This window comes from Silurus aristotelis, assembly GCF_946808225.1.
Source record: "Silurus aristotelis genome assembly, chromosome: 5".
NCBI lineage: Eukaryota > Metazoa > Chordata > Actinopteri > Siluriformes > Siluridae > Silurus > Silurus aristotelis.
Genome location: NC_139578.1, coordinates 23,160,719 through 23,186,384, shown reverse-complemented (window position 1 = coordinate 23,186,384; position 25,666 = coordinate 23,160,719). Strand labels below are relative to the sequence as shown.

Sequence of the window (25,666 nt, the reverse complement as noted above, 5' to 3'; positions counted from 1 at the left end):
CCATACACCAGTTATATCTCATCATTTCTTTCTCTATCCTTGAGGCAAATTTGCTGACTGACTTCCAATTTTTCAAGTTGAGTCGATCCCTACCAAAAGGACACTACACTAAGAAAAGTGGGGCACAAGAGTTGGATCGTTTCCTTGTGGAAGCAGTCAGGAATACAAATGTAGTTAAGCTCCTGGTGAACATCAAATACTCTGCAGTATGCTAAAGGCATTCTAAAATAAATCCTAAAACTAAAAACAACCCAACCTGAAACTGCAAAAGCACAACAATCAAAATTTGCCCATCTGTACTTATTAACTATGTAAATGTGAGGCCATTTCAACTTTTATTTAGCTGAAGTCAGCATTACAAAAATACTCAAACAACACATGAATAAACAAAAGAAAGCCTTTGGATGCAAAACATTCTTTGATTAATCAGAGATGAAACCATCTGATTTTTGAATGAATAAAAAAAAAATGCTTATTTTAACTGTTCAATTACTGTGGTCTGGAATGTCATTTAGCACTAAAATTTGGGCCAACCAATGAAATGAAGGCCCTGAAAACACAAACCATTCCCCTGCACAAAAACAAAACAAAACAAAAATCTACTGAGCAAACATTACAAATTTAAAATCTGAAACAAATTAAGTTAAGCAAATGTACACATTTCAACCACATCAGCTTTTTTTCCTCTTGCATTAACATACATCCAGTAGAACCAAGTCATGTTGTCCTCCAGCTTTTATCATGTGGTTGACATGGGGGTATTTAATTTTGGGGTGGTGGGGGAGGTGGAGCAGGTGGCATCCCGAATGGAGGCATTCCTGGGATTCCCATCATGGTAACAAAGTTGGGGTCCATGGGTGGAGGAGGTGGAGGGGGTGCATACATCATGCCCGCTGAGCCTGGGGGTGGGGGAGGGGGAGGAGGTGGCGCACCAGGTGGCAGCGGGGGCTGAACTCCAGGAGGAGGGGGCACCATGGAGGGGTTTCCCATTGGAGGAGGGGGCTGAGCAGCAGAGCTTGCTACTGGCTGAGGTTGCTGCCATGGTGGCAGGTTGCCTGTAGATGGGGTGGAAGTGGTAGTGGTATCTGAAAGCAAAAACAATTAAACAGATGTAAACATAGGAGTTTAAGAAGACTGGGTTAGAAAGAAAAAAAAAACCCCAAAAACACTAAAATAGCCTATGGAAAACACGTACTCTGCTGCCATGGCAGTGGGGCACTGGTTGCCATGCTGCTGGTGGGTGGAGGGGGTGGAGCCTGCTGTTGCCATGGTGGAAGAGGCCCAGATGGTGGTGGAGGTGGCTGATTGTTTGGTGGAGGTGGAGGAGGAGGCATCATGCCCATAGGTGGAGGCAACAAACCTGGAACATAAATGAAACATGACTCAATACATTCAACTGTAATAAACAAGAGCTTGCATTTCTAAATCTCACTTGTGGATTATGTTAAACAAAATATACAACATTATCTATTGTTCCTTCTTGTTTGCTTTGTATATTTTTTACTGATTTGCAACTCACCCATTGGGTGTCCATGAGGAGATGGGCCCTGGCCCATGGGTGGAGGGGGTGGCTGCATCCAAGGTGGGGGCATGCCATTAGGGTTAGGAGGCATGGGTGGTCCACCCATGTTGGGCATGGGAGGGGGAAAGTTGTGGGGACCTCCATGACCACCAGGACCACCATGCATGGCATGGTAGTTCCTGTTATCTGAATGGCCCGAGTTCATCCAGGGAGGACGGTTCTGGATAAGAGATAGGAAAGAGTAAGGGATGGAATGATTGAAGTAGAAGCAGATTTGCTCATTGAGGTTTACTACCCTTTAGAGCCAAAATCCAACAAATCAAACGTACACGGATTACATAAAAATGGAAAATCCAGCAGAAGAACCCTGGTCTACTTACTGGAGGTGGCTGGTTGGTATTTGGCCCGGATCCTCTGGGGCCACTGGGCTGGTTATGTCCACCACCAGATGCTGAAACAGGTGCCTCTCCAAGCTCAGCCATCAGAGACAGATACTCTTTATCCATACGGGCCTTGTCCTGAGCTGACTGGGGTGGATCACCTTGCCTCGGGGTGTAAGTACTACAGCAGGATGAGATTCTCAGTTGAATACGCAACATTCTCAAAAGTGGACACAAACTAATTCTTCAAGAAAAAGTCAAGCACAGGTTCTTACCTAGTGAACTTGCAGTCAGAGGCAATATGTCCAGCTCCTCCACATTTTGTGCACAGGGTAGTGTTGGTAATACTACGAGGCTCAGAATTTTGCCACGGCCGCAGAATCCTTGAGAAGGAAGCATAGGTTATGATGATGCAGACATTTATTCTTTGGTCAAAGCATAAGATTTTATAAACAGATTAAAATGATATTCATATGCCATTCAAACCCCCCCCCCAAAATTTAAAATCATTTTAAAAGTAGACTAAACCTTATTCTGAATAAATGCCATATGGTTTTATACATACACTTCTTTTAAGAGAAATGCATTTAAAGAATGTGATATTGTGCTTGGCAATACAGAGCTGTTTTGTATTGAGCTTAAGTGCAGTTACCTGTTGTCGTCCTCTCTCAGAGTGCCGTTCAGTCGGGCCAGCTCCCGCAGCTGCATCTTCCTTAGGTCATTCTGATCCTCTGGAGTCTCAATACCCTGCTTTAGGATATTACGGATCTAGCGAGAAACAAAGAATTAAAAAAAATTCAGCCATTAGCTTCACAGACAGTTCAAAGGGTTACTGCAGGGGATCCTACAAAAGAAATAAGGAGTCATACAGTCATAACCAACCTGCTCTACAGCCTTCTTGACATTCTCCATTGTGTTGGCAGTGACAAGGGCATGTAAAGGCTCATCCTCTCCTGGGAGCATCTGTCCATCCTTGCGGCCCACTTTGCCCTCCTTAACAGAACCCTTTCCACGGATCATAATCTTAGCACAGCACTCTTTCTCAATGTTCTTCAGCGTGTTGCCACTGTGTACCATAGATGAGCATTTAAAAAAATAAATAAATTAAAAAAAAATAGTTCAATCGACATGCCTCCTGAGACTTTCAGATTTCAAAAATAAATAAATAAAAATAGATTAAACCCAAAAACTTGAAATTTTACACAAACACTCAACCGTCAATTGGACACTGATTTATAGACGAAGCATACCGTGGTCCAATGAGAAGTCCAACAAAGTTGATTTCTGGATACTCGTCCTGTGGGATCATCACTTTATCACTGACTCTGGTGGCTGGAGGCCTGAAACAAAGATGGACAACTATTGGTACCAATTTAGTAAGATAAGATAATTAATTAGTACTGGTTAACATAATTCCTCAAATGCTAAGACAGGTAGACCTGCTTGAGTCCTATCACCAACAATGATAAAAAAATTTTTAATAAAAAACACAACAAAAACACAACTTACTTATAGTCAGCGGGGGGCTTAAATTCAGGGTTCAGCCCAACCATCTCAGTGATGAGTGAATGTCTCTCCTCTTCCAGTTTTTTGCGAGTGCGGTACTCACGTGTGTTCAACCTCTTCCCCTCGCTGTTATAGATCGGCTCAGGAGAAGGGGATCTGTTGGGGGAAATCAAGAATATACACAAAAAAGTTTTACATACAATTAAAAAATAAGAATTCAAAAGGGATGGCAAAAAACACACTTCCCTATACCTAACAAAACCTATTTTTAAGGTCACTTTAAAAGGATGCCCCGAACTCATCACAGCAGATCATAGTGATGAGGGAAAAAAAAGACTGTAAACCTTGACTCAGAGAAGGGAGAAAGCTGGATTTTTTTTTATTGGGAAATATAAGGAATACACTGATGCTCTAAGCTTTTGCAGCATATGAAGCGTGTCTACAATAACCAAACTTCAAGACAGGTCTCCAGTTTATTTAATGTATCTACAACAGGGGCAGAAAATTCAATCAGTGTCCACTTTGGACAAACTTTGGGGCAATCAACACAATTTCGGACCCGTGTCTCTCTGTAGAAGTGGAACTACCCCTTCACATTGGAGCAGGTTGCACTCTGGGACAGGAAGTCTTTGGATGCTTGTAGCAGACTTCACACTCCTGAAAAGAGCATTCTACCTTCGGCTCCATTCGTTACCTTACCCTTGGATGCTGCTGAAAACCTGTTATGCTGCGTTACGAAGCTCTGTGTTTGAAAAAGGTTACGAGAGGGGAATTTGGGTTAGAGAAAATGAATTATGATTAGACAGTCAACCTTTTCGAGAGGTCTCAAAAAAAGAGAGACGACGTTAATAGGTTCATGAGAGACAGCGCAAAAAGAAGAGTGAATCAACAAAAAATAAAAATAATAAAAAAATTAAAGTCTCTCCCTTTTTGCTTGCAAACTCCAGCGCTGGCAACCTGAAAGACCCTCGATTATTTTTTCATTGCGTAGCGGAAGTGGGGGTGTGATCCTAAATCCTGGAGTGAGCGGATCTTCTCAAAACAACCCTTGTAGAAACTCTGGATTAGGATCATGCTGGAGAGACTATGGCAGGAAGAGATAGCTGGCTAGCAAAGAGAGACTTTTGCTGGAGCAACATTAAATTTCTAGCTTTAAGAGTAGTGGCTTATGCAAAATATGTGCATGCCATCATTGTCATTAAGGTTATGTTACACCAGGAAGGACAGTGTTCTCCATGAGGTGTTCCAGGGTGGAAGTCTGGCATACTCTGAAAATTCCTGAACAACATGGTGTAATTCCCTTATAGAAAATCATTAGTGACCTTCACAAAAGTCAGCAATTTAGAACTGAAGAGGAGATGGTTTAAAACGCTGTTAAACTAAACTATGGATTCTAGTAGGGGCTGAGTGTTTGATCTGAAATACAAAAAAATTAATATGTATTTTAAAACATTCCGCTACATTTTCAAACCTACGCTAAAAAATTTGAATAACAACTAATTCTTTTTTTCTTATTTAAATAAGTTCTCTCAACTATTATTTAATAAAATATCTATAATTTTATGCATACAACTGCACTATATACACACACAAATGTTACAACAAAAATCAAAGATTTCATATATCTATTATAAAAAAAATTATATGGTGGGAATCAGCCAAAAATGATTTGTTTTTTGTTTTTTTTTATGTAAAAGTAAGCACATATATTAGATGCCCACCATTGACACCAAGAGCTCCATTAAGACAGATATCCAGCTCAAATTTAATACATAATAAGCAACACAGTAAATTGTCATCATCTAAAAGTATTATACCTATGATAAAGATTATCTACCCTATGTAATGTTAAGAAACTTACTGTACTACTTTAAAGAAAAAGAAATTTGTGCTTTAAAAATGTTAACTAAATAAATAGTCAACTCTGGAATAAAATTATTCTCCCTGAATTATTTAAAGTAAAGGAAGCATGTAATAAATTCTGATATGCCGAAAGCTAAAAATACAACCTGCTTAATCGTACAAGAGATATTTATTTATTTATTTAAAGGGGGGAGGAGAAAGAAAGGAAAGAAGATAAGGAGGAAAAAAAAAAGGGCCTTTTGAACTCTCATGCACTAAACAAAAGGAAGAAGGGACTGGCCAGTTGCCTTAAAATAAAAAAAATATATACTAAATAATTTTAAACAAAAAGGATTATAATGTGATGAGGTGCCCGAGCACAGAAGGAATAAGGTAAAGAATGCAGTACATTTGCTGCGAGTGAAATGCTTCCCTTACTTTAATATTAATCGCTTAGCTTAAAGGTTGTGAACCAAAATCCCTCCGGCATTTTCATATTTGCCCTGCTGATATTAAAAATAATAATAAAATGATCCAACTTTCCAGTATAGAGAAATATTACATGTTTGTCTTTATATAGCATTAAACACCTGGTGGTTCATACAACATATTAAAACATTCTATATACTGGAAGGTGTGCATCTCTATTAGCAATTTCTCAGCACTGACACGACAAATACGGAAATGATTAACTATTCGATTAACTAATTAACCTTAGGAGCTAAGCGATCATCATGCCTTTACCTATCCAGATAAAACGGTTAACTGAGAGAGAAGGGGGGGGGGGGGATCTACTGTAAGCACACGTTTATAATTAAAATGTTAACTTTAAAAATAAATATAGGAGAAGCAAAGACATGATATCCCCTAATACCTGGAAAATTACAAAATAGAAAACAGTAACATGGCTACATGTTACTACAGCCATGACTGAATTACTTTCCTTATACCTATCATGTGTTTAAACAGAGCCATTTTCTTTTAGAATATGGCTTCATAACTGATGACAGATAAAAAAAAAGGTAAAGAATGTGTTACTGTTGTTGGGTTTAAATGGTTATTCCGACCTGTCCTCAGGATTAACAGGGATTCCCAGGTCTCCTGTACGCAGTTTACGAGTCAGGTCTTCGATCTGCAGTTGGACTGGAAGAAATCAGGTTAGGAAAGAAAACAAAAAAACAAGGATGGAGAAAAATGTGGTTAGCAGAAAACACACCCAAAACAAAGAGAGCATTTCATTTCTCAGAGGTACAATCTGATAAGTTGTTTAAAAAAAAAATACAAAATAAACAACAACAACAAAGAAACAATATGATTAACATGATACAGGATCAAAACCTTTGATGCTATAAAACATTCTGAAACCCTTCCTAATATCTGGAAAGAGCAAAGATTTGCACTAGGAATCATAAGTCCTACGCTCCTATGGAGCCTGTAACGAAAGCAACTTTTCTTTAACATGCAGCAGAAGCAGTATAGACACATCTTAAATACAAATAAAGGAAAAAATAAATGGACAGTTAATTTACATTTGTGGGAAGGGTTTCAATTTATATTCACAAGTATTTCACAAAACATTTCATGAGAAAATGTTTACTGAGGCAGGCTTCTACTGAATGCCACCATTCTTATTTACATATCGTTACTGCCCATGCGACCATTATTTTTGCTCCTTATTCATTTTTGGTGCCACACAAAATAAAATAAAAAATAAGAAGAAGTCTGCCAGAGTAAAGGATAGTTTCTCTGAAAACTGACAAATAACCATTCCTAAAGTTTAGTGATCTGTGCTGCAGCACAACACTCAAAGTTTACTGATAGCATGCCAGTTTTACTGTGAATGCAGCATATTTGCATGGTTACCGAGAAGAAGAAAACAAAACAGAGAGAAAGTTAGGCTCAGGATAAAGTCTCAGGCTGCGTTAACATTGCTGGTGTCATTGATGGAAATAGGCGATGACTGACAGAACGCATGTGCTAACCTAAAGGCCTGCAGCGATGGAAAGTTCTGTTTGCATGAAGCCTATACGACATGAAATGCTTTGCATACGAGAAACATGGGCGCCAAAAGTAATAAACATGAACATATCTAATTCTCTAAATCTGGGAAGTATGCTTTGGGAGGGATCAACTGCCATATTTTAAACACTCAATACTAACTCAAATACATTACATCTTAGCTTGCATACTGTAAAAGGTATTTATTGTAAAAATATATAAATAAATAAATAAATTCTATCTATGTTTAATCTGGAATAAAATTACGATTGAACCCACCCAGAGAGGTATTTTCCTAGAACACCCATGCATTAAACATACCCAGGTAGAATGGGCTTGAGGAAACATTTGTGAAGGGACAGAGTAAAAAAAAAAAAATTAGTCACGTGCGGTTTGGAATACAGCTAAACCACATGCTAACCCAGAGCAAGCACCTGACAGAAATGGGAGACACTGAACTGATTACACAGCACAAACACACACTGGCGATGAAGATGACTGCAATTCATGTTAGCCCCTGCTTTGCCTGCTCTGCAGCCAATCAGATTCTGGGTAAAACATTTTCCATGGTTAACATGAGCAGCAATGATATCCTACAGCCAGACAACTCACAACAAGCAGCAACATCAGAGAGACTGTGGGTTCTTTAACGATAATACAAACAACTCAATCTGAGTGCAGAACACTGCACAGCTTGTGTGGTTTGCAAAGACCCCGACCATAATTTGAAGCATATTTAACATGACACTCTTCCATGTTTCAAATATGCCCAGACATTACAGAACATCACTGCAAATGTGCAGACCTGGACTGCATTTCGATACTCGGGCATGCATGTCCGTTAATGTCTGAACAACATGTAGCAAATCAGTTCAACAACCAAGTCCTCTGAATGATGTGCAAATTGTTATGAAGCAATGGGCATTTGTACTGAAAAGAAATTAACTGAAAAAGGAGCTGTTGGGATGTAGACAGCAGTATAAACGTCGCAATTTGTCCACCAACAAGACAGATTAATCAGACATTTCAAGGAAAAATCAAGTCCAATAATTACCTATATAAGCTCTCTCCTGTTCGCGAGTAAGGCCAGGAGGGATGACGGTGGGCATTCCCGGGATGATCGTCTTCTGATCGGGGGTCTCACTGCTCCAACGACTCCTTTTCCTCTTCTTTAGACTCATATCTGTCAAGGATGAGTGTTGGGGTATCAATGAATTGCACTATAACCAACTTGTACACATGAAAATGAACTCAGAATTTAAACCTACACCGAAGCCATTCATCCGTGAAACACATACCAGTCTGTTTGTATGTCTGTTGCTATTGAACAAAATCATGTGATCACTGGACCGTTTACACATGCCAGTCTTGCTGGCGTGAACTTGCAAAGATTATGTACAGCCTTTCACCCGTTCGCTGAGATGGTGCTCACAGAAATGTCACACCTCAGCAGTTATGCTGGTGCTTTTAAACCACTAGTAATGCTGATACACGTGCTCTAGTGACACACACTTCCATGCAAGGGTCCGTGCCTATAACCATCTACCAAACCAAATATCTGTACATATAATCACGATCCATTGAAGATATTTAGTTACTAAAATGTTTAAGAATTCATAAAAGATTTAACTAATAAAATTGGTAGAATGTCCTACCAAGAACAAGTACCCTGATAGCTTAGTGGTTTAGATATTGGTCTTGGGATCAGGTGGTCACAAGTTCGAATCCCAGCCTCACTATGCTCCTGGGCCCCTGAGCAAAACCCTTAACCACTCCACTGTTCAGTTTCATCAAGTTGCTCAAAATAAAAGCATCTACCAAAATGTTATACATGTAAACACAAAAAAAAGCCATAACCAAATAAACTCATGCTACTTGAGGGTTATAATTGGAGCTGCACTGATTATCACCAAAGTCGATTTCTTGTATCAGTAAAATAACAAAAATCACACACGAGAAAACAAGCTGGATCACTGAAACATCCACTGTCCATGTTGCGCAATTACAAAATGGCGGAGTCTGCACAAACAGCCTTCATCTAACCGGTGTGCACATCCTCCTCCTCCTCCTCCTCCTCATTAACAAAGACCATAAAAAAAGCGTTGTGTTTAATGAACATCTGGTCCAGTAAGGAGTAAATCTACAATATAATCTGTAGCAATGTGTTAGCAAGCATGGTGTCTGACAACCTGGGTGTATATGTGAACAATATAAACTGTACAAGGGGGAAAAATTAAAGTTTTGAAAAAAAAAAAAAGTTTCCCTCCTAAAATAAATAAATAAATAAATAGAAAGAAAGAAAAATGGGCCGGTCGTGCTAAATGGAGCTACAGCATGGGGCTGCATTGCGGTCTGTGAGCCCCATGTTAGCAAAACTACAGCAAACACGCGCCTTTGACTTTTTCAACGAATTCGCAAAATAGTCGAATGTGTTCCTATATAAAAAAAAGATATACATTTTAAATCTAAAATAAAAATGGTGCCCCCGAAGTCACAGAAGGTTCTGGAGTGAAGGCCTTGCTAGCGCTCGCGCGCCCTAGCTACATTAGCTAAGTCTGAGGTAAATCGTTCATCATCCCACAGAGATGATACTCTACCTCCGCACTGAGTCTGCACTCCGGACATGGGTGGGTTTGGAAATGGACCAGCAGCCCCGGGAAATCCTGGGAAAGCGGCACCCGGCATCTGTTGAAAGTTTTGGAGCGGGAAAGAGGCCGGAGGCCCCGGCGGAGGCATTAAGCCAGCACCGGGCCCCGAGTCGAAGCCCCGCTTAGCGCCGATACTCGGGTGCAGCTTCCCCAGCGGGGTTGCGTTTGCTCCCGTCGCCATTTCCTGGTGTGTTGTTTTTTTTTTCCCTCTTCCTCGGCTCCGCTGAGTGTCTTCTGCTTTAAAAAACTATTAGACTGTTCCGTGGCCTCTCAGGGAACCGGAACGCACTGAACACTACACAACCTTCCTGTGTCACCGTATGGTCGGCCAAGATGGCGCCGTCGAGATGGACAAAGAACGTTCGCGGGTGACCTAGACGCGTTGCCATTGGTCAGAATAAGTGTCAATCATCGGAAAGTCGCGTTTTATTGGATGGAAATTCAATTCGCGTGGCGCCGCCTTTTTTTTTTTGCAATTGGATGAATCAACACTATCCGTAAGCACAAGGGCTCAAAAATATCACTCACATGGAGAGCCATATTTACTCCAAAGTGCATTTCCTCATGCATAAAATCCCCAGAAAACTCAAACAAACTCTAACCTTTGTATCCAACAAAGGGGTCATTTATTCACCGCTACACTCCATGTTACAGCCCAACTTCCTTAAATACTGTATAACAATAGTTTATATTATTTATCACAGAAACTTCTCTGTTGGGACTGAATGATTATTCTGGTGGTCATAAGTGCAGTTTTCCATTTTTTTTAATTATACGAACGTGTCTGATCTGCAAACATACATGCATCTGTTCCTACATTTAGAGGTATATAAAGAAGCAAGATGTCCATAATCGCAATCATAGTATATAATAGAAATAGGAGAGTTTGAGCACGAAAACAGAATACTATATATTAATAACAAACGATGAGACGAGATTGAGATGATGCTGCGTATGACTGGTCCCTAAGTGTTTACCGAAGCTCTTAAATCAGACAAATGAGGCGAGTACTTTTCATTAGTGATGGGAAGATCGGATCATTTTAGTGACTTGGTTCTTTGAATCTCGTTCATCCACCCCCCCGAGTCATTCAGTTCAATCTTCTTCTTTCGGCTTCTCCCATTAGGGGGCGCCACAGCGGATCACACCGTCTCCATACCCCCCTTGTCCTCTACAGCTGCCCCTTTCACACCAACTACCTGCATGTCTTCCCTCATCCACAACCATAGAGGTACTTGGTCTTCCTCTTTTCCTCCTTCCTGGTGGCTCCATCCTCAGCATTCTCCTACTGATATACCCCATGTCCCTCCTCTGCACATGTCCAAACCATCTCAATCTCGCCTCCCTCACCTTATCCCATTTCGTTCAATTAGTCAAGTCAAGTCAAGTCAAGTCAAGTCAAGAAGCTTTTATTGTCATTTCAACCATATATAGCTGATGCAGTACACAGTAAAATGAAAACGTTCCTCCAGGACCCAGGTGCTACATAAAACAACAGTCACAGAAACAGAAAAACACAGGGCCAAGAACTGTAGAAATATCCTTGCCACATAAAGTGCATGTGTGCAACCTGGTGCAAACAGTGCAAAACACAACACAAGACAGTGCAAGACAACACAGGGCAGTGCAAGACAACACAGGGCAGTGCAAGACAACACAGGGCAGTGCAAGACAATACACAAACCACAAAACAGCTCCACCAGTAAACCTGTCGTTACAAAATAAGGTGAACAGTAGCAGAAGAAATGTAAACAGAGTATTGTGCAAATAAACAAGTAGCAGCAATCAAGATAAAACGCACAGTGCTAAAAAAAATGTGGACAGAATATTGTGCAATTAATGCTTTAATCACCATCATGGTGTATATGGAAGTCACGTGACAAAAGGACGAACGAGGACTAATGAGATGAACGACTCAATTCTGTTTCCTGTATATAACCGATATAGATTTTGTGACGCTTTGCCCATGCGCATCCACACTACATTAAAGACTCATTGAAAATGAACGTTTGTGAACGACTCATGACTTCTTCTCACTCAAAACCTGAAACTCTTACCTGAAGTACCGTATACATGCATGTGTTATTATCTGATTGAGACCGAGTGCGTCTACACGAGAGAAGCGAAAAAGATTGATCCTGGTCTGGAATACTACTACTTCTTTGGCGGAAACTTTAGAAACATTTGGTCATATAATGTTTCTCTTGTGTTTGGTGAAGGTTGAAGCGCCACACGCTGTTAAAAACAGCCTTTGTTTGGTTCGTAGCTATGGTAACCGCGGAGGCAGAGGTGGGAAGTAATGAGGTATAAATACTTCGTTACTGTACTTAAGTAGATTTTTCTGGTATCAGTACTTTACTCCACTATTTGTTTTTCAGACAACTTTTTACTTTTACTCATTACATTTTTACACAAATATCTGTAGTTTTTACTTCTTACATTTTCAAAACCGACTCGTTACTTTAGTTTTAATCCACTGATTTGGTGACATATTATTTGTTTTCTTTTCACTGCGCGCTGATTGCAGCCGAACAACCGATTTCCTGTTACTGCGCGTCTTTTTCAATCCGCTGGTGTATAAAGTCCTGACTCTCACTCTTTACGAAGAGAAGAATCAGCAGGCAGAAGGCAGTAAGAAGTTTGGGGTTAATGTGGATGAGACAGAGGGAGTCAGTGATGAGAACATGACTGAGAACAGACACATTCATGATCATCATCATCTTTTCTCTGCTTGTGTTCTGTATGTGGATCTTCAGCCTGGATACATTTATTAGGTAATAACATTTTAATTCGTTTATATATATATATATATATATATATATATATATATATATATATATATATATATATATATATATATATATATATATATCTGGCTGTTGAAATTCTAATGATTGTAAACGGCACTAAATGTTATTAACGCGATCTATCTATCTATCTATCTATCTATCTATCTATCTATCTATCTATCTATCTATCTATCTATCTATCCATCCATCCATCCATCCATCCATCCATCCATCCATCCATCCATCCATCCATCCATCCATCCATCCATCCATCCATCCATCCATCCATCCATCCATCCATCCATCCATCTATCTATCTATCTATCTATCTAATTAATATGATGTGAGGTCCAGTTAACAGCTAAAACAGGTAGAAGTAATAACTACTTTTTACTTAAGTACATGTCAGAGCCAAGACTTCTTTACTTTCACTTAAGTAAAAAATTATAATTAGTACTTCAACTTTTACCCGAGTATTTTAAAACATGACTATCTGTACTTCTACTTAAGTAAAGGATGTGTGTACTTTTGCCACCTCTGCGCGGAGGTTATTAGTGCACATTGCAAAATGCAGTGTTTAATCCGCTTTGGTTAGTTTCACCTTCCTATGCTCAATAAACTAAATGCTGATCTCCCGAGATCTTTGTCGGTGTTCCTAAAATGCAGTGGTGATACCCGATCAGGAGAACAAAGCAAGGAACCCACCCACGCGCGTTACTAAATGAATTGTGGTGCTCCATCACAACTTATTGCACACGTCATTATATCATACTTTGTGCTTGTGGTTTGATTTGGTGAAGTAGAACAATGGGTGTGAGAGGGTTTGAATGCTCTATTTGGTACATCTGAGCCCTGAGTGTGGTCACAAATAAACTAGAAGGTGCAATTCAAGGTGCTGGCTGATGTGTCTTTTTATTTTTATTATTCATATTAAATTCGGATTCATTGTGTGTTGCTGGTTTTCGATCATACTAGATATCATCGAGTTGCTAGCCAGTATCCACATTTTGGTTTTATCAGACATCTAAAACCTTTAATTTGGTCTGAGAGAGCATACATACATACATACATACATACATACATACATACATACATACATACACTGTAAAAAATAATTCAGTGGCTTTGTAAATATCACAAAAATATATACTTGTATTAACTCAATAAAATGAGTGGAGGCAAAGCTGTATTACCGCTGAGTTGGCTTCGTCATTGTTATTTACTTGGGTGGTGGGCATATAAAGTCACGTGTGAGAAAGTTAAATGCAGAAAATAACGAGTTAGTCTGTTAAAAGAACGCTGTCTCTCAGGGTGAGTTCACATCATGTCGTAACTTAATTACTACAATATTACTGTGTGTCAAAAGTCTACATTATTGGTGTCTCTGTATAAGTGCAAAGTTCAAAAGTTGTAAAGCACTCGCATTTTAAATCAATTCATTGTCTGTCATTCTTATGACTCAAAGAAATTATGACGAATTCAGCAAGATGTTTTTATACTGTAATGTTTTATCAGTCAGTCACATTTATGTGTGTACATTTTTTTTTTCTTTGTAATTGCCATAAATATAAGCTCTAACCTGTTAATCTTTATATTTGTGTCTTCAGGATGTTGCTGATCAACCTATTTGTGTTCAAGATGAATTAGCAGAGGAAGTGCTGAAGATCTACGTGCTTCAGAAAGATGGGTCAGTCACCGATGTAGGCATTGTGATTGAGGGTGTTGTTGTCCTCAACAAACTCTGTGATCTTAGCAGAGCCTGCTGCTATCTTATGGTATTAACATATGCCTTGGACCTGCGATACCCCAAGAGCATTAAATATACTTTGGAGGTCTTCCAAAAACTTTTCCTGGAGCTGAATCCACTGAAACTTTCAACCAAGGTACAGACACTAAAAAATTACTTGATTACATAGATTGTTGTCCATCATCCATGTGTTGTGTAATTGTTAAAATGCATTTCGGATGGGTGTTATCTAAAGTTAGGTTTAAATTACTCCGCTTCAGGCCAGTTAAGTTTTGTAAGGCCAAAAGGTTGATGAATTTTGTTAGTCCCCAAGTTTGTTAGTAGCTGCAATTGAAATATTTTCAATGTTGTCATTTTTAAAGTATGCCAGGTTGGTTAATTACATGTCACTGGTCTAATGTGGCATATAAATGTATTAATGTATAACGTTTGTAATTTTTAAAGAATTTCAGTTCAGTGGCTGAAATTTGTATTTAAGGTTTTTTGAATTGTAGTCATGATCAAATATGACAAATAAATGTTTAAAATGATGTGGTGGTGTTTTCATTTTGGTTTTTGTACTCATGGACTGAATGGTAAATACAGTTTACTTTACAGTGAAGAGTTAAATATAGGACATTTGTATATACAGCATGTAAATTAAATCAACCCTTAAATTAAAATTATTTTTAGTGTTTTTAATTTACTACCAAATTACTATTGTTTAGGGATTTTAATTATATTTACTCAATTTTATTTATGAGATTACTTAATTTAATTATTTGAATCTACTTAATTTTTTTGATTATATTTACTCAATTTTATTTATGATATCAGTTCATTTAATTATTTTAATCTACTTAATTTTTTTTGTCACATTTATTTAACTTTTAAAGTATATTTCATGATTTCACAGAATTCAAGATTTTTAAGTGTAAAAATGCTTCGCCAAAAAAATTGAGTAGATCATAGTGATAGTTTTTAGTGTACATACATACATGCATACATACATACATACATACACACACACACCGACCGACCGACCAGCTAGTTCACAGACTTTGTTAAAACAAAGTAAAGCAACAAGATGTAGAATATTATGGTGCATCATTAAGGTAAAACCATTGGAAAATAAGATACTGTTTCTATGTACACAATGCTTCCTGCTTCTCTTTCTCTCCCCATCCCGAGGCATCCTGAGGTTTGATCAGCTCCAAACACCTCATGAAGATTATAAACCTTTAAAGAAATAGATGCCGAAATTGCAAACATCCCGAACCACCTAGAGACGTACCAGTGCCAATTGGATCCCACTTCATGTGTGGAGTTTTAACATTGGACCTCCTGAAGTGTTTAAAGCAGGGGTGTCAAACTCAAATTCACAGTGGGCCAAAATTAAAAACTGGGACGAAGACGCGGGCCAAGCTCAATATTTATTGAAAAATTGACTGCATTTGTGCATGTTTTCTGTCTCTCCAGATGTGTAATGTTGAACCTTTTCATATGGAAACAAACTTTAGTTTTGCATAAACATTGAATCTGGAATAACCAAAGTTTAATATTATAAACACATGAGAAATTTGAAATAAAAAACACATCAGTGGTATTCATTTATAATTCTCTCTCTCTCTCTCTCTCTCTCTCTCTCTCTCTCTCTCTCTCTCTCTCTCTCTCTGTAGCCTTTCGAATTCCTTTATAATGTAAATCTTTTTTCACAGGGCAAAAACAACCAAAAATAATAATTTCCTTCAATTAAAAAACAACAACAACAACAATCTTTCAACTATTAACAGTTCATGCCTTGGAGTATGAAAAGTGCACAAATACAACTTTCATTCAAGCTCAGTTTACTACACTCTGATTTACTCTGATTGGTTGAAGACAGATACCTGCATCTCTTCTTATATACAAGTGCTGTGTCATGTCTGGGTTTAAGCTCTGAGCTGAGCATCATGTCTGGGTTTAGGCTCTGAGCTGAGCATCATGTCTAAGTTTAGGCTCTGAGCTAAGCATCATGTCTGGGTTCAGGCTCTGAGCTGAGCATCATGTCTGGGTTTAGGCTCTGATGTGAGCATCATGTCTAAGTTTAGGCTCTGAGCTGAGCATCATGTCTGGGTTCAGGCTCTGAGCTGAGCATCATGTCTGGGTTTAGGCTCTGATGTGAGCATCATGTCTAAGTTTAGGCTCTGAGCTGAGCATCATGTCTGGGTTCAGGCTCTGAGCTGAGCATCATGTCTGGGTTCAGGCTCTGAGCTGAGCATCATGTCTGGGTTTAGGCTCTGATGTGAGCATCATGTCTGGGTTTAGGCTCTGAGCTGAGCATCATGTCTGGGTTTAGGCTCTGAGCTGAGGAAATACTCAGGATAGAGTGAAGGTGTTGTTTTGTTCATCTTCATCAAAGAGAACAGTTTCTCACATAGATATGTGCTGGTGAACACAGAGAGGATTTGAGCATCTTGGACATGGAGTTGGAGCAATGTGTCGGGGAGGAAACATGGAAACTGTGCAGCACACACAGAGTCGTACTTTAACTTGAGCGTGCCTCTACACTGGAGTTCAATCAGCTCCATCTGGAAGTTGGTTGGTGCGCTTTCCACGTCAACCACAAACAGATTACTGAGCAGTTCAAATCCGCATTTCTGGGCTTCAAAGTCGGTAAATCACGAAGTAAATTCAGCGCTGATTACGCAGAGTTTTTCAGCGGTCTCGACTGACACGCCAACGCACTAACAAAGCATTCTGGGATTTGTAGTATTAGCGGTGTATGCGCTATATACTGGCGGGCCAGCTCTAATACACATTTGATATGATCTCGCGGGCCAAATATAATTACACTGGTTTAAAGGCTCTGGCATGGAGAAGCTGGTGTTGGATCTGTGATTATCACAAATGTTGAGCTATTTTATGAGTTGCTTAGTAGCTCCTAGTTTTATAACCATAAAGACTGTAGAAGACTGTAGAAAGAACATTACTTATAATCTTATACTCCAGTGCTCATGTTAGTTCTCACTCTCCAGTGTTCTGTATTGTTGAAAGATTTATAATCACAGTCTTGATGTCACTCAAATGAGGATGGGTTCCCCTTTTGAGTCTGGTTCCTCTCAAGGTTTCTTCCTCATGACATCTAAGGGAGTTTTTCCTTGCCACAGTCACCACGGCTGCTCATCAGGGATACATACACACCATTCACCTTCACTGTTGATTTCTGTAAAGCTGCTTTGAGACAATGTCTGTTGTAAAAAGCACTATAGAAATAAACTTGACTTGACAATGATTGAATATACCAGTGGGAACCCAAGTAACTGAAGCTGTAATAAGTGACTATTCAGGAAATATGAGTAATATTAAAGGAAACTGAAATAAAGTCACTGTAAGAGTCTTATACATAACCAGATAAAAAAAAAAAACATTTCCCTTCATCACATGTATGTAGTATGTTAAATAAACACATTCTTGAATCTTCACATCAGCATCTGAGTGTAAATCATTATTTGGGTTTGTTCAATAAATTTTATTTGGATTTTACATTTGGTCTATTGTTCGATCTAAATGTTAGTCTCTATAAAGAGTTTCCCAGCATCTCTACATGGGTTTTCTTCCACTTCCGAAAAATATGCAGGTATTTAAAGAGTACGCAAATTCTCAGTACGTGTTGTTGTGTGTGTGCATGGTGCTTAATCATGGCCCAGGCCTCATCCAGCATGTATTCCCTTTCTGCTCTCAGTGACTCTTAGCTGGACTCCAGATCCACCTTGATCCTACTAGGGATTAAACATAGGGTTTCCGCTCTAAGCCAAATGTCAAATTCCCTGACTTTTCCCTGACTTTCAGTGACTAAACAGCTGAATTTCCATGACCTGTAATGAACGGAAAAACAGGCCACTTTAGTGCTGAGCACTAAGCAGACAAAATCCAGACACAGACAGTATATTAAATTCATCCATTTGCAAGAGCCAAGTCAATCTTTACAATTATCCCACAGCATTAATACAACATTGATTAAAACTGTAAATAACAATTAATTTACACAAATCTGAGTTAAAGACAATTTTAATACCAGTTGCAGAGGCTAAGAATTTGTCGAGTTAACAGTAATTAGCTCACAAATTATTTAGCTAAATTTTTTATTCTGTTCGCGACCTAACGTAGGCTACACTTTAAAAATAATTTTTTTATTCTAACTAGCTAGCCCAAGTTATAGCTACATCCCACTAGGTTCTGATGACCTGTATGACCAGTAGGACTCAGTAAGCTGCTGGAGGTGCGAGCAGCTTTATCAGCTGACTGCTGTTGTTCTAGAAACTCTATAGGGAGGCTGCAGTAGAGTAGTGATGGACGCTTAGGCCGAAAATGATGCTCCTGTCAGCTTCATATGGATAGAAGCTTCTTACTGTTCGCATGGCTGTGAGGAGCTTCCTCTCACTTATTTGATAGCTCGATAGTAGTTCTACAAACTTTACATTTAGCTTTTCTGTCGTCTACTTTTAACAGTCTTTGAAGTCGTACAATCTCTTGAAATGTACATTTTCCTGTACATTTCAAATGTAAAAAACAGGCAAAATGCGTGAAACAATGTAACAAAAAGAAAAAAAAAAATCAGGTATGTAAGAATTACAATTTGATAGACAGAAACTAAAATTTAAAGCGACAAAGAAAAATCCCAGCTATTTCATGACTCAGACAAACGAAATATCATATTCCCTGACTTTCAATGTCTGGAATAGATCTTTTAAAATTCCATGATGTTCCAAAAATTGAATGACCCGTGGGAACCCTGTAAATAAACAATAAATCAATATTTACAAACAGCGTGATCTAATATATGGGAGTGTAAAGGTATCTTGAACAGGGATCTGTGCTTGGGCACTATTGTGTGGAAGGGTGTAGCACAGGGGAGCGTGTGCGAGTGTATAGTTATTAGATTGTCAGAAACACTCTTACCTGAATTCAACTTCATCCAGCTCAGATACTGTACACACTACAAGGTCACTTCCACTAGTCATTTGTGATCATTAAATTGTTTTTTATATCCTATATTATGAGCTGTCTTGCAAGTATAATGCATTTGTTTGTGAACACAGTATTTACATATGCATGTTTACTGTTTGTCAGTGCACATTCAGAGTAAACCTTCATTAAAGGTTTTATGAAAGTTCAGCAAAAAAGTCAAAATATTCAAAATGGTTCACTTCAGCTGAAAACATTAGATCTCTCTCTCACAATATATGATTTTTAAACTATTTATTTGTATGATACAGCTGCAAATAAGTATTTGAACACCTGTCTATCAGCTAGAATTCTGACCCTCAAAGACCTGTTAGTCTGCCTTTAAAATGTCCACCTCCACTACATTTATTATCCTAAATTAGATGCACCTGTTTGAGGTCGTTAGCTGCATAAAGACACCTGTCCACCCCATACAATCAGTAAGAATCCAACTACTAACATGGCCAAGACCAAAGAGCTGTCCAAAGACACTAGAGACAAAATTTTACACCTCCACAAGGCTGGAAAGGGCTACGGGGAAATTGCCAAGCAGCTTGGTGAAAAAAGGTCCACTGTTGGAGCAATCATTAGAAAATGGAAGAAGCTAAACATGACTGTCAATCTCCCTCGGACTGGGGCTCCATGCAAGATCTCACCTCGTGGGGTCTCAATGATCCTAAGGAAGGTGAGAAATCAGCCCAGAACTACACTGGAGGAGCTGGTCAATGACCTGAAAAGAGCTGGGACCACCGTTTCCAAGGTTACTGTTGGTAATACACTAAGAGGTCATGATTTTAAATCATGCATGGCACGGAAGGTTCCCCTGCTTAAACCAGCATATGTCCAGGCACGTCTTAAGTTTGCCAATGACCATTTGGATGATCCAGAGGAGTCATGGGAGAAAGTCATGTGGTCAGATGAGCCCAAAATAGAACTTTTGGGTCATAATTCCACTAAACGTGTTTGGAAGAAGAAGAATGATAAGTACCATCCCAAGAACACCATCCCTACTGTGAAGCATGGGGGTTGTAGCATCATGCTTTGGGGGTGTTTTTCTGCACATGGGACAGGGCGACTGCACTGTATTAAGGAGAGGATGACCGGGGCCATGTATTGCGATATTTTGGGAAACAACCTCCTTCCCTCAGTTAGAGCATTGAAGATGGGTCGAGGCTGGGTCTTCCAACATGACAATGACCCGAAGCACACAGCCAGGATAACCAAGGAGTGGCTCTGTAAGAAGCATATCAAGGTTCTGGCATGGCCTAGCCTAGCCAGTCTCCAGCCTCAAACCCAATAGAGAATCTTTGGAGGGAGCTCAAACTCCGTGTTTCTCAGCGACAGGCCAGAAACCTGACTGATCTAGAGAAGATCTGTGTGGAGGAGTGGGCCAAAATCCCTCCTGCAGTGTGTGCAAACCTGGTGAAAAACTACAGGAAACGTTTGACCTCTGTAATTGCAAACAAAGGCTACTGTACCAAATATTAACATTGACTTTCTCAGGTGTTCAAATACTAATTTGCAGCTGTATCATACAAATAAATAGTTAAAAAATCATACATTGTGGTTTCTGGATTTTTTTTTTTTAGATTGTGTCCCTCACAGTGGACATGCACCTACGATGACAATTTCAGACCCCTCCATGATTTCTAAGTGGGAGAACTTGCAAAATAGCAGGGTGTTCAAATACTTATTTTCCTCACTGTAATATATAGATAGATAGATAGATAGATAACATCTCCACAGCCACATTTTAAAATCCAGTGGAAGGTCTTCCCAGAAGAGTGGCAGTTAAAAATAAAGAGGGACAAACATACAAAACTGTCCTTTAATTTTTGATAAGTACTTAAAAGCAAATACTTTGGTACTTTTACTCAAGCAGAAGAGCAGAAATCGTTAGAACAGCTACACATTACATCACACTCATTTCTCCAACAGCCCATCCGGTCATGTTTTATGCCCGACCGCATTCCAACAATGAATGGATTGTGACGCTTTACTAAACAAAATTGGCCACACTGTGAGACCCCCCCCCCCCAAACCCCTATTAAACGATCTAATGGTTTTTTTTTTTTATTCAGGTGCTGTGTTAAGTTACATATTAAAAAGGTTTAAACCCATGAAAGAATACAGACAGACATCTGCGTGCGTTGCCTTTATTAAAGAATAAGTTGCAATACAATTTGTAATACCACAAGGATATTTCTATGCAACTGCTGCTTCTTAGGACCTTTCCAGTGAGAATTTTATTACACAAAAAAAAAAAAAAAAGGTTAATTTTAATTAAAACATCAACACACTGTTCTGGTCCAACTGTAATGGAGATCTTTAAACTTACCAGGGGGTCTATTAATCTATTAGAGTCTAAATGTATACATCATATCAATCTGTGAACTGCTGTAGAGACCGGCCTTCATGACAACTATTCATGCTGAACAATTTAGACTCACTGGCTGTTCCCTCACAAAGATAACAAAAACAATGTAAGAAAAATCACTTTTCTGAACAAAAACTTAAGCCTCTTTTTTTTTTTTTTTTTTTTTTTGATAGGATGGATTTCGATTTATACAAAGAAAAAAAATCGCAAAACAGTTAACACAAAGAAAAAACAAAACACAAACAAAAAAAAAAGCTGACTCTTCAAATCAAAGCTGATGTTTACTGGTGCGATTTTAACTCTACATACAAATCAGGTTTCGGCCGATCTATTACACACTACATACTGATTTGCTCCAAGCTCGGTTTAATATTACAACATTTTTAAGCAGATTAGTCAGCATCTACATTAAAAATCATGTAACATCAAAATGTTGTTTAATATATAAACCCACCCAGATGATCATTGATATTTCCTAATAAGAATTCCTCAAATTCTAACAGCAAACTTCCCTTGTAGTACATGTAAAAGTTAACAGAATTCCAGATGAGTAATGTTCTATCTACCTAAGCAGAATTTTTATATATATAAATATATATAAAAAGGCCAAACAACTAAAACCAGGCTGAAAATGTTAGTGGAAAAAAAAAAAAAACAGGTAACAGTAAACATCATACATGTATTAGAATAAAGAACTTAATCTGCTCCACCATTCAAGCACCCTAGAATTTAATGGAAGGTGAAGACTGAACGAATGTATGACTGTAGGCATGGTTGAAAATACCTGTAAAAAAAGCAACCAGTCAACACGACCAGTTAATCATTGGAGCACTCAAGGATGATTTCCTGCCAGGATTTGTAACTGCACCATGTTAGAAAGCTCAAACAATAACAAACCAATTAAAAAAAAATTAAAAATTAGACTACAATATTTCACATGATAGCATGACTACTTTTTAGTACAGAGATCTGCACACTCGTCCAGAAACATCACCAGATGGATCAACATTCACTGTAATGAATAAGTCTGTGGTGTGGACACGTATGACTCGCGCATAGATTATCTTAATACGCGTAGCGTGCCCGGTCGGTGTAAGGATCCCGCGGCATGTCGAACGCAGAGCTCCGAGGAAGCGAAGAGATGGGGGCGACATGCGCGCGATCATACGCGTATCCTTCCACCTCGAGAGGGAGCCTTCGAATCGGGCTTCTATCACGGCCGTAGTACGAAGAACCCGGAGCCTGAGGAGGAGCGAGGCTGTTGCGCTCATAGAGATCAAGGCTAGACGAGGGCATGCGCTCTGTGCTTATAGCTGAGGACGCAGGGGGAGGAGGAGGAGGAGGGCCAGGAATCGGGACAGCTTGTCTGTCATCAAAATAACCGCCTCCATAAGGACGCGCACGATACTTTTCGTAGTAGTCCACCACCCCGTACGGATCCCGTTCGTCGTAGGACGCTCGCCGCGCAGGAAACGCGGGCACCGCACTGCCGTAGCTGACACCGCTGCTGTAAGCTGCCGCCGCCGCCGCCGCCGCCTCGCTGCCGTACGTCGCGCTCATGCCGTATCCCGCCGCGACACCGAAACTCATCGCACCATTATAGCCCGTGCCTGTGCTTGTGTTCGTGCTCATGCCCATGCCCCTGCCATACCCAGGACCCCCGTACCCAGTACCACGGGAGAAGCTTTGTACAGCCCCATAGTTGCTGCCAAAGCTCGGTTCGCCACTGAAAGCCTGTTGGAAACCGCGACCACCACCGCCATTCGCACCGAACCGGGGAGCGCCATAGCCCTCTGAGCCCTGGCCCTCACGGTAGGAGCCGTTCTGATCCAGTGGGCACTCTTTGGACCAGTGGCCCTCTTGCCCACACCGATAACAACCCGTTCTCTCTCCCATTCCCGGTGCTGTACGCAGGCGGCTAGTCGAAAGCTTCACGCTCATCAGTTTGCCTTAAGGGAAAAGAAAGACGGAAGACAATTTCCACGATGCTTCTCAACAAATCCAAACTACACAAAAACTGAGAACTGTAGAACTTCATTTAAGACTGGGTTATGGTCTGAATTTTACTGGATTTAGGTTAGCATGCAACTACTGTATACTTCTCTTGTTTAACAGTTAATTTTAAAATGAGATGAAGAGGGTCAGGGGTTTTTTTTGGCCCTGAAGACAAAACTCCACATAAATTTCACATTGTGTATATGTAGTACTTACCCACCTGCTTCACACTATAAATGGAACAAAACGTTATTTTGACAGTTGGAAAGCTAGAAATTTTGCATCATCAAAGCCCTCGATGGACAGGCAGACAATCTAGCTGTATATGCTGGTTCACCTTGAAATGCGGTGTTGTCCAGGCCTCGGATGGCCTCCATCGCATCCTCCACTCGCTCCATGTGCACGAAGGCGTAATCCTTCACTATGTCGCACTCAACCACAGGGCCGAACTCCTCGAACTTGGCCCGCAGCTCCTGGTTGGTACAACTACTACTGATGTTGCCCACATGGAGCTTGGTGGAGGCTTTGGGTTTCCCTCGACTCATCTCTACGTTCATGGCCAGACCGTTCAGCATATAGTGGTGGAGGTTGCGAATCGCTTCCTCGGCCTCGGCTTTGTTTTCCATGTGGACGAAGCCGAAGTTCTTCACTATGTCGCACTCTGAGATTTTCCCATACTGGGAGAAGAGGGACCGGAGCTCGTCCGTGGTGGTGTTGGGGGAAAGGTTGCCTACAAAGATTTTCACCATTGTGATGGTTTGAAGTCACAACTCAGGCCTGTGTGGTGAAGCAAGCACAAAGTCAAAAAGGACAGCAACACAAAACAATCCTAATTCTGATTTTGATAAGGATATACCCCAAGGTGTTAATCAACACCAGAAGCATTTATAGAACATTATTATGTACAGAAATCTCACTGGAAGGAGAGGTTACATGGGGCTGCATCTGGCGCCTGTGCTTTTCTGGTGGAGAACAATAGAGCATGCAACGTGAAAGAAGAAACAGAAGCTAACTTACAGATTTATTAAACACCAGATATAATACTAATGCTAACCGATTTCTGAGCAACTGGAATTCAACTTAATGTCGGTTAAACCAGATTATCTGCTTCCACAACCCATAAATACACCGATTTAGAGATCACTAGATTAGCAAGATTTAGTGAACTAGCTAGCGAAGCTAACGCGATAGCTATCTAAGGCTAATTCGGTGGCCATAAATATCCACATCACTGCTTTAATCATTAATAACCACGTGGCTGATCAAAACCGACTCCTGTAATGTGCTTCAGTTTATGGATCATGAGTTAGTTAGAGCTTTACCTGTGTAGTGGTTCTTCAGAAATCGTCGAGGCCGGCCTGAAATGGCGACACACACACACACATATACACGTATGTATACGTGTACACACACACACACCGCCCACCCCCAGTTCACACTTTCTGCTACGATCAAGACCTCAAATAATTTTTTCCCCCTCCTCATGGCCATTTTAACTTCAAAATACACTTTAAGATTTAAGACTCTATAATTTACATTCGATTCATAAACCATCCATCCAGCAATAAATCATTTTAGCTCCACTGTGTTACCAAAAGTATGTGGACACCAGACCATAACACCTGTACGTACTTCTTCCTCTAAAGTTGTGTAGCACACAAAACAGTAGGACGCCTCTGTATACTTGAGTGTTAAAATGTCCCCTTGCACAAAGTGACATGGTCTCCTGTACAGATCTCCAACCTCAACCCCACTGATCAGAATGAGCTTTAACACTGAGTGCCTCAAACCTTGATGTATTGATGTGGAACCATGAAGCTTTCTAAAATTTCCACCAACAGGATGCTTATAGCCTGTGGTTTTAATCTGTTTTTTAGACAGTATGATGATATTTATG

General features: G+C 39.8%; 1 protein-coding gene across 5 annotated transcripts; it reads right to left on the bottom strand.

Moving 5' to 3' along the window:
- Window positions 1-316: 316 nt before the first annotated feature.
- On the bottom strand, window positions 317-25,152 carry sf1 (splicing factor 1). 5 transcript variants are annotated; one of them, XM_083541469.1, is made up of 13 exons: window positions 25,092-25,152; window positions 24,107-24,546; window positions 8,303-8,431; window positions 6,318-6,393; window positions 3,412-3,564; window positions 3,153-3,242; window positions 2,785-2,968; window positions 2,555-2,670; window positions 2,178-2,285; window positions 1,903-2,083; window positions 1,520-1,742; window positions 1,196-1,360; window positions 317-1,085 (listed from the first exon to the last, which is right to left on the bottom strand). In XM_083541469.1, the coding sequence occupies exons 2-13, from the start codon at window positions 24,516-24,518 to the stop codon at window positions 763-765; spliced, it is 2,160 nt and encodes a 719-aa protein (XP_083397595.1). In that variant the 5' UTR covers window positions 24,519-24,546; window positions 25,092-25,152; the 3' UTR covers window positions 317-762. The 5 variants fall into 5 exon arrangements, 4 of the variants coding, with proteins under 4 accessions (XP_083397595.1, XP_083397592.1, XP_083397593.1 ...); XM_083541466.1 differs by lacking the exons at window positions 24,107-24,546; window positions 25,092-25,152 and adding an exon at window positions 9,846-10,270; XR_014533644.1 differs by lacking the exons at window positions 317-1,085; window positions 1,196-1,360; window positions 1,520-1,742; ... (6 more) ...; window positions 6,318-6,393; window positions 8,303-8,431 and adding exons at window positions 21,538-22,340; window positions 22,387-23,723.
- Window positions 25,153-25,666: the final 514 nt, after the last annotated feature.

Bases quoted from the DNA above. Each gene is read 5' to 3' on its own strand.
- sf1 (XM_083541469.1), bottom strand. From the start codon at position 24,518: ATGGTGAAAATCTTTGTAGGCAACCTTTCCCCCAACACCACCACGGAC. The intron at 2,969-3,152 runs GTATGCTTCGTC...TATGGTACACAG, and splicing joins GGACTTCTCATTGGACCACG to TGGCAACACGCTGAAGAACA. The intron at 2,286-2,554 runs GTAACTGCACTT...TTCCTTCTCAAG, and splicing joins CTGAGAGAGGACGACAACAG to GATTCTGCGGCCGTGGCAAA.